Genomic DNA, 9,677 nt, shown 5'->3' with positions numbered 1-9,677 from the left:
CATATAGGCGGGGATTTATTTCTGGGCTCTCTATTCTGTTTCGTTGATCAGTGTGTCTCTTTTTATGCCAGTACCATACTATTTTGGTTACCATAGCCTTATAGTTCGATAGCAAGTAGCATAAGTCCAACTTTGTTCGTCTTTCTCAAGATTGCCGTGGCTATTTGGAGTCTTTTATGGTTCTATACAAATTTTTGGATTATCTGTTGTAGTTTTGTGAAAAATGCCATTGGTGTTTTGATAGGGATTGCATTGAATCTAAAAATTGCTTTGGGTAGGATGGACATTTTAATAATGTTAATTCTTCCTATCCATGAGCGTGATCTATGCATCCATTTATTTGTATACGCTTCAATTTCTTTCTTCAGTGTCATAATATTTTGAGTACAGGTTTTTTACCTCCTTGGTTAAATTTTTTCCTAGGTATTTTATTGTGTTTGATGCAATTATAAATTTGTATTTTTAATTTCTCTTTCTGATCATTCATCATTGGTGTATAAAAATGCAACTGACTTCTGAATATTAATTTTGTATCCTGCTACTTTACTAAATTCATTTATGAGTTGTAATAGTTTTTTGGTGGAATCTTTAGGGTTCTCTCTATATAGTATCATGTCATCTGCAAATAATGACAGGTCTACTTCTTTCCAATTCAGACGCTTTTTGTTTCTTTTTCATGTCTGATTGCTGTGGCTAGAACTTCAAATGCCGGGTTGAATAAAAGTGGTGAAAGTAGAAATCCTTGTCTTGTTCATGATCTTAAGGAAAACAATTTTAGTCTTTCCCCATTGAGTATGATGTTAGCTGGGTGTTTGTCATATATAGCCTTTATTATGTTGAGGTATATTCCCTCATTTCCACTTTGTTGAGAGTTTTTATCATAAATGGATGCTGGATTTTGTCAAATGCTTTTTCTGCATCTATCAATATGATCATATCATTTCAATTTGTTAATGTGGTGTATCACATTCATTAATTTGCAGATTTGCAGATACTGGATGAGCCTTGCATCTAATGAATGAATCCCATATAATCATGGTGTATGATCTTTTTAATTTATTGCTGGATTTGGTTTAGTAATATTTTGTTGAGGATTTTTGCATCTATGTTCATTAGGGATATCCATTTATAATTTACTTTTCTTTGTAATGTCTTAGTCTGGTTTTGGAATCAGGGTAATAGTCACCTTGTAAAAAGAATCAGGGAGCTTTCCCTCCTTTTCAATTTTTTGGAATAGTTTGAGAAGAATAGGTGTTCATTCTTCTTTGAATGTTTGGTGAAATTCACCTGGGAAGCTATCCAATGGTCTAGGACTTTTGTTTGTGGGGAGTTTTGTGATTACTCATTTGATTTCGTTGGTAATAATTCTTCTGTTGAGATTTTCTGTTTCTTCTTGACTTATTCTTGGAAGATTGTATGTTCTAGGGATGTATTTATTTTTTCCAGATTGTTCAATTTGTTGGCCTACAATTACTTGTAGTATTTTCTTAAAAAATTTTGTTTTTCTGTGGTGTCAGTTGTCACCTCTTTTATTTCTGATTTCGGTTTTTTTTTTTTTTTTTGATGTATCTGGTAAAAAGTTTATAAATGTTGTTTAGCTTTTCAAATAACCAGTTTTTGATTTCATCGATCTTTTGTAATGTTTTTTAGACTCTATTTTATTTATTTCTGCTCTGATCTTTATTTTTTCCTTCCTTCTACTCACTTTGGCTTTGTTCATTTTACTTTTTCTAATTCCTTTAGGTGTAGGGTTAGATTGTTTGAGATTTTTCTTTGTTTGAGTGTTTATTTGAGATTTTTCTTGTTTCTTGAAGTAGGCTTATATTGCTATGAATTTCCCTCTTAGGACTGCTTTCTCTGTGTTCCATAAATTTTGAGTCATTGTTGTTTTTATTTTTATCAAGATATCTTTTGAGTTCTTCATTGATCTTGTTGTTAACCCATTTGTTGTTTAGTAGCATGTTATTTAGCCTTCATGTGTTTGTGTGGATTTTGGTATTTTTCTTGTAATTGAGTTAATTTCTTACCATTGTGGTTGGAGAAGATGCTTGTTATGATTTCAGTGTTCTTAAATTTATTTAGACTTGTTTTGTGGCCTAACTTGTGGTCTATTTTAGAAAATGTTTTGTGTATACATAAAAAGAATGTATAGTCTCTTGTTTTGGAGGTTACATGCTCTAAAAATATCAAATTTATTTGTTGAAAGATCTCTCTCTTGATGTCTATGGGATGTTAAAGTCCCCTACTATGACTGTAGTGCTGTCAATCTCTCCGTTTCTGTTGGTTAATATTTACTTTATGTATTTAGGTGCTCCTGTACTGGTTTCACAAATAAGGGTTATATCCTCTTGCTGGATTGATCCCTTTATTATTACCTAATGTCCCTCTGTCTCTTATTATAGCTTTTGTTTTAAAGTCTATTTTGTCTGATATAAGTATTGCTTTTTCAGGGTTTTTTGTTTCCTTTCGCATAAAATATCATTTTCCATTTATTTCTCTTCAATCTGTGCATGTCTTTCAATCTGGAGGGGGTCTCTTGTCGACAGCATATGATGGGTCTTGTTTTCTTATCCATTCAGCTCTTCTGTGTCTTTTGATTGGAGCATTTAATCTGTTTGCATTTAAAGTGATTATTGATAGGTACATTGTTATTGCCATTTTATTACTCATATTTATGTTCTTTGTTTGTTTGTTTTTCCACTTCTTTTTAAAGAATTCCCTTTAACGTTTCTGGTAATACTGGTTTGGCAGTGATGAATTTCTTTACCTTTTTTTTTTTTTTTCCGTCTCGGAAGCTCTTTATCTCTCTTTTAGTTTTAATTGATAGCCTTGAGAGTCTAGTTTTAGTTTTAAGTTCTTGTTTTTTATCACTTTTAATATTTCATGCCAATCCCATCTGGCCTGCAAAATTCCTATTCTGAAATCAGCTGACAGTCACATGAAAGGTCCCTTGTAGGTAAGGAACTGCTTTTCTCTTGTTGATTTTAAGATTCTCTGTCTTTAACATTTGGCATTTTCATTATGATGTGTCTTGGTGTGGACCTATTTGGGTTCCTGGTTTTTGGGATTCTCTGAGCTTCCTGGACTTGTATGTCTCTTTCCTTTGCCAGATTAGGGAAGTTTTTCCGTCATTATTTCTTTAAATAGGTTCTGAATTCCTTGTTCTCTCTTCTTCTGGCACCTCTATGATGCAAATGTTGTTATATTTGATGTTGTCTCAGAGGTCCCTTAAACTATCCTCATTTAAAAATTTTTTTTCTTTTTGCTGTTTCAATTGGCTATCTTCTGTTTCCTTGTCTTCCAAATTACTGATTTGATCCTCTGCTTCATCTAATCTGCTGTTAATTCCTTCTTATGTGTTCTTCATTTCACTTGTTATATTCTTCATTTCTGAGTGGTTCTTTTCTCTGGTTTCTATGTCTTTTTTTTTTTTAACTTTCTATCTTTCTGTTAATGTCTCACTGAGATCATATATTTTTCTCCTACATTCATTGAGCATACTTATAACCAATGTTTTTAATTCTGTATCTGGTATATTGCTTGCCCCCATTTCATTTAGTTCTTTTTCTGGAGTTTTCTCCTGTTATTACATTTGGGACATGTTTCTTTGTTTTCTCATTTTGGCTCCCTTTCTATGTTTGTTTCTATGTATTTGGTAGAGCTGCTATGTCTCCAGTTTTAGTAGAGAGGCCTTATGTAGTAAGTGTCTTGTGGAACCCAATGACATATTCTCCATGGTCATCTGAGCCAGATGCTCCCAAAATGTCCCTTGTGTTGGTTGTGTCTACCTTTCTGTTGTTGTTAAACCTAGGTTGCTGTTGGCATGTCAGTGGGTGGGATTGACCCTCAGGCTGTGAGGATTGGCCATGACCACAGTATATGAACTGCTGTGTGGGGGCTGACCCCATGGAGTAGGATTTGCCCCAGAGGATTTTGGATCCTGCTGAGACTACCATTTGGGGTACCATTTGTGGCGTTCATAGGTGGTGTTCTGTTGTGGTCTGGAGCTAGCCACTGAGTATGTTTTTGGGGGGCCTTTTGGGAGGGGCTCCTATGTAGACCAAGTTCCGCCACTGCCTGTGACTGGCTTAGGGCTACCTGGAAGTAGCTGCAAAGCTATCTCCAGTAGGTCACTGCATGTGCTGGACCTGGAGGCATGTTGTAGATGCTACGCTGCAGACCGAGACCTGCTGCTACCAGTACCGGGCCTGGGGCAGCTCAGCAAATGGCCCAGGCATCCCGAGGCTTGCCACCACCTTGTTGGCTAGTCCTTTGTTTGTTGAGTTTAGTATTTTCTTATTGTGTTGCTTTCCCACAAGTGTTTGGCGATTCTTAGTTATGTACTCATCTTTTATTTTCCCCATGAGATTTCTTGCTTTTCTGTAAATGCTGTACACAATTACTGTAGCCTTTTTTCAATAATTGTGAGAAAGGTGTGAGATATGCTTCTTGGCACTGGATAGTGCATGTTGTTTCTCATGCTGCCCAGAGGGTGGCCTAGTAGCTAGTCTTCAAAAGCAGAAGGTCTTCTCCTTCCTCCTAGAAGTTGTCTCCTCCCTACATTGCTGACCTTCCTCTTGGCCACAGATATTTTCCTCTCACCACTCATTTGGGAGCAGATGACTCTGCAGTCTTTTGTTTGCTGTGGAGTTGGGGAGAGAAGGGCCAGAACTGCGTAGCTGTACCTTCTTTTGTACCCCAACCAGTTTCACTCTTCCACTCGGTGAGTATCTACTGAGTAGAGATAAGTCAAGATCTCTGTTTTTGTAGAGCTCACATTCTAGTGGGGGAAGATAGACCATATAGACATAAATAAAGTAATTAAAGTAAAGGGCTATGATAGAGTAGGGGATTGCTTTATATAGGGTGTTCAATGAAGCACTTGTATTTGATGTTGACATTCATGAGTAGAGACCTGTTCAAGGAACCCAAGGCAGGCCAGTAAGTAGGAAGGCATTATAAGATAATGTCAAAGAGGCAAATAGGAGGCAGATGGTGTAGAGCTTTTAAAATGTTTTAGCTAACCACTCATCCTTTTGGTTGGCCAGGGCTCTCTCCTGCCCATATTAGCCACTTAAATTCTCAGCATTTTGAAACAGTACCTACGTATGTCATGGGCTGCTTTTTCCTCCTTTAATTGTATATGCATATGTCTACATCTGTTTTTCCTGTCATGTCTATGTATTTGGATTGGTAAAGGAGGCTAGAACTTGTATTTAATTTACTATACTGATCCCATTATTACTTATTAAAAATATTTTCTGTAACTTTGGTGGGACCAATGTAACACTTTCTAAATTGTAATTTTAAGAGTATTTTTTCTCTTTATGAAAGTAGTAGTATTACTATTCTAAAATGGGTCTTTGCAAAATAAAAACATTGTTCAGAATTTTATTTTCAGTAACTGCTGCTGACCTGCTCTAAGTGTTAATAATTCTCACTCATGCCTGCAGTATACTTAGTGCTGCTTAGGTTGTCTTCCTTCAGACATAGGTTCAATTCCATTCTTTGAGCTTTTCAACACTCTTAATTTTCTAGAGTAGTGGTTACCATTCTCATGTTTTTTAAAGTATTTGTAGTTGTATATATTAATTTTTTACATTAATTACATGGAATTTATTTTTAAAGTACTCATTTAGAGTATAATAGTTAATTCTGACTTTTTAGGGGAGGGGTGAGAAGACAAGAAGGTGAGAGAGTGATTTTATAGCCAGCTGTAGCCTGATGGTTACAAGTTTTAGAGCATGAATTTGAAATAATTTTGAGGTCCATTGTGAATTTCTGTATGCTTACATAAAGAAACTTGATTTGGTAATATTTCTCTGTAAATCTAAATGCCTAGTTATCATATATTTCTATGTTATCATTTATGTCAGGTCTCTTAACTCAAATAACAAACAAATAAAATTTTTATTTCAATATTATAGGGTTTCAATAACCTTTTTAGTAAATTGGTACATATGAAGGAAATAATTTTAATTTTCAGTTTTCAAAGTTGCTGTAAGGAAAAATATTTTAGGGTAGAAGATTAATATTCTGTTCTTTTACTTATATCTGAAGTCTAAATTATATTTTTAAAGAAAAGGGAAGGCTTAATTTCTGTACGTTAAATACTTCAGGTTCAGTATTCATAGCATTCTATATTTGATTACTGATTAGTTTATACAAGAGACTGCAGTGATATAAACAATTGCTTCACCTTACCTAAATTATTACCATTTTGTTTTTTCTCTTTTTGTCTCCATTAGGAGATGTCCCCAGATGCTTCACTTCCAGGAGATCCAGAGGTCTGTCCTGCTGCTGTGTCAAGCATTGGAGCCATTCGTCTGCAGACAGGAGGTGGATATTTTGGCCTAAGCTTTACTTGTCCTAGTCTCAAAAATCCTATTAGCAAGAAATCCTGGACTCGCAAATTAAAAAGCTGGGCATACAGGCTACGGCAGTCAACCAGCTTTTTCAAGAGATCAAAAGTCTGTCAAGGTAGTGTGCTTACAGTCAGGGACATAGACTAGGTAACATCACTTTTCATTTACTTGTTTTTTTTTTGTTTTGTTTTGTTTCATTTTCAAATCTTGCCACTTTTTCCATGTAGCCCATGTATATGACATGTCTCATTAATGTCATTGCCATTTTATTTTTCCTTTTGTAGCAATTTTGAATTTATAGTTATTCATTTCATATAGATACTAAGTCTCAAGATAAATCTTGCAATGTCTGATTTAGAGTTAGGGACTTCTACAATGTTGCTAATTACATTAATACTTTTTAATTGTCTAGCAGGAGTTAAGTTTTTTCTACTTTTCTTCATTTTTGGTAATGAAAACAAATTTAGTCTTAAACAATTTTCTCTTTTCTGCTTACAATTTGGCAAAACTTGCAGTGGAAACAGAAGATATGAGATCAGCAGTTGCTCCTGATCCCATTCCTATGACAGGAGAGTCCACAGCTAATACTAGAGCTTTGAGTAGCTGTAAAGCAATGAGTGGATCATTTCAGCGGGGTCGGTTCCAGGTTTGTGTCTTTGGTTTAATCCTTATCTACAAGGGCATTATAACAGGTAACAGCGTTGAAGACCATGGTCTGTAGATGATACTTATTTTAAATGTAGATAATTGTCATATTTGATTTGTTCCCCTTATATGCATCCCTTCACCGTTTGAAGCCATCCAATAAAGGTGAGTCTAAAGAAATAGGGATTTTAGTAGATGGAAGAGAACAGAGAAGGAGGTCCTCATTTTTATAAATCCAATTTCATGTCCTTTAGAATCTTGGCAAATTTAATTGTAAGTTTTTTTTTTAATTGTGGAATTTTATTTGAGCAATACAAAGCTAACTTTCTTTACCCAAAGGGACCAATTTAAACACCGAATATGGGGAATATAGATGGGATGTTTAAGTTTTGGTATTATCAATATTTGTATATCACAAGCAAACTATCCACTTTCTGTGCCATATATATTCGATATATATATTGAATTTCTTTGTGGGTTTATTCTTTGATTAAGCAGAGCCAGCCACTTTTGCCTTTTTATATCTCAGGTGATTACAGTTCCTCAGCAGCAGTCAGTGAAAGTGACATCTTTTGGAATCGAACACATACCAACGTTCAATGAAATGACAGGCCATTCTAGTGAGGAAGCTCTAGTGTTTACTGAAACAGCAAAGGCTCAGTTGGTAGATATGGAACCTGCCATGCACAATCCACAAACTTTATTTTCTCCTCAGAAGTTACGAGATCTTCATGAAACCTTTAAGGAAGATAAAATAATTCTCAAGCAAGGTGATAACTTCTCATCTTTCAGCACAGTTTGCGAGACTGATGTATCTCCCATGACCCCAGAAAAGGAATTGGAAGAAAATTCAACCACAGGAAGTAGCATGCAGTGTGGATCTGAACTGTTGCTTAAAGAGGGAGATATACTTTCTGTAGGCAAACAGCCTAGCTCTGATAGCGAATTTTCAGCCACTCTTGCTGGCAGAGGGAAATCAGTGGCAAAGACTCATCCACAGATTGATCAGTGCTTACCGCTCCATGAAGAAAAAGCCTTTGCTCATACACAGAGCTCACTCTTTTATTCGCCATCTTCCTCAATGAACAGTGATGATGAGTCAGAAATAGAGGATGAGGACTTAAAGGTGGAGCTTCAAAGATTACGAGAAAAGTAAGAACTGTTTCTCTTTTGTCACCAATCTTGTTGCCCTGGGTTTTATAGAACTAAGTGTTTGATTGTTAGCTAATTTAGGAGTGGTAACATTTTAATGATTAAAAACTACAAAGATATTATCAGATTCCATAGGTTAAGAGTCAGTCCCACAAGTCAGTCCCACCTCAGATGCCAATCACATGTCCAGGTTGTATTATCTATGCTTCTGACTAGCCTATTATAAATTGGAGGGTCCCATGAGCCCTCCCTCAGGTTCAATTAATTTGCTTGAGTGGCTTATGGAACACAGAACCAGTTTACTTAGTAGATTATCAGTTTATTATAAAAGGATACAACTCAAGAATAACCAGGTGGCAAGGTATAAGGGAAGGGTCATGGAGCTTCCATGCCCTCTTAGGAGTGCCACTTTCCCAGCATTTCCAGGTGTTCACCAACCTGAAAGCTCTCCAAAACCCGTAATTCAGGAATTTTTATGGAAGCTTCATAAATCATTGGCCATTTGTGATTAATTCAGTCTCCATCCTCTCCCCTCCAGTGATAGGGGCAGAGGGCTGATAATTCCTACCCTGTAATCATTTGATTGGTTCCTCTGGCAACCTGCCTCTATTCTTAGGGACTTTTTACAAGTCACTTTATTAACCTAAACTCCAATGTGATTCATAGGGGCTTGTTATGAATAACAAGACACTCCTTTTACCTTTATCACTCTAGAGCTATTTCAGGAACTGGACAAAATACCAAATATTATAATAAAAGATTCTCTCATTGCTCTTATCATTTAGGAAATTGCAAGGGTTTTAGGATCTATGTTGCAGGAACAGGAACAAAGACTATATATATAAATTATAAATCATAATATCAGAGCAGTAAAAATGCACAAGAAACAATCTCCTATTGCTCATGCCCTAATCTAATTTCTCAGTGGCAAACACTGTGAACTGTTTGGTGTATATATTGTGTGTCATTTTTCCAGCATTTACATATATGTAGTTTTTGCTTTTTACAAATGTAAGATTATAATATGCATGATATTCTATAATGTTTTGACTTAACATTGTCCCCTGTATATATTTATTGTTACAGAAATTATCTTTTATTTCATAAAGTAGAATAGCATGTAGTCAATTTAAAGTTTATTTAATCCCTCCTTAATAGATATTTTCAGTTTTATGCCATGTTTTCCTTATGTAAACAATGTTGAAGTGAACATCCTTAAGTTTTTATATTTTCATGTAAGTATTTTTGTAGGATCAATACCTAAAAGTGGAATTGCTGGGTTAAAAGATGTGCATATTTTATTTTGTTTTATTTTATTTTTTAAATTAAGTTTATTGGGATAACATTGGTTAATACAATTATATAATTTTCAGCTGTACTTTATAATTTGACATCTGTATATTCTATTGTATGTTTACCACCCAAAGTCCAGTTTCCTTCAGCTACCATATATTTGATCCCCTTTACCCACTTCACTTTCCTCCTACCCGCTTATATTTGACCCTCTTTACTCCA

The 9,677-nt window shown here is 35.2% G+C and overlaps 1 protein-coding gene across 2 annotated transcripts in view; it reads left to right on the top strand.

Annotated features, from left to right (window-relative positions):
• Positions 1-9,677, top strand: part of WNK3 (WNK lysine deficient protein kinase 3) — a 124,384-nt gene that overhangs the window by 91,347 nt on the left and 23,360 nt on the right. Inside the window, exons 17-19 of one of the 2 annotated variants that reach the window (XM_006923683.1) lie at positions 6,249-6,339; positions 6,881-7,011; positions 7,540-8,162. In XM_006923683.1, coding sequence (XP_006923745.1) covers positions 6,249-6,339; positions 6,881-7,011; positions 7,540-8,162 — 845 coding nt within the window. Of the gene's footprint in view, positions 1-6,248; positions 6,481-6,880; positions 7,012-7,539; positions 8,163-9,677 lie in introns of both variants that reach the window. The other variant, XM_006923682.1, reaches the window with a different exon arrangement.

Source organism: Pteropus alecto, unplaced genomic scaffold, assembly GCF_000325575.1.
Source record: "Pteropus alecto unplaced genomic scaffold, ASM32557v1 scaffold249, whole genome shotgun sequence".
NCBI lineage: Eukaryota > Metazoa > Chordata > Mammalia > Chiroptera > Pteropodidae > Pteropus > Pteropus alecto.
Note: the sequence above shows the minus strand (reverse complement) of the source record. Positions and strands in the feature narration are given on the sequence as shown.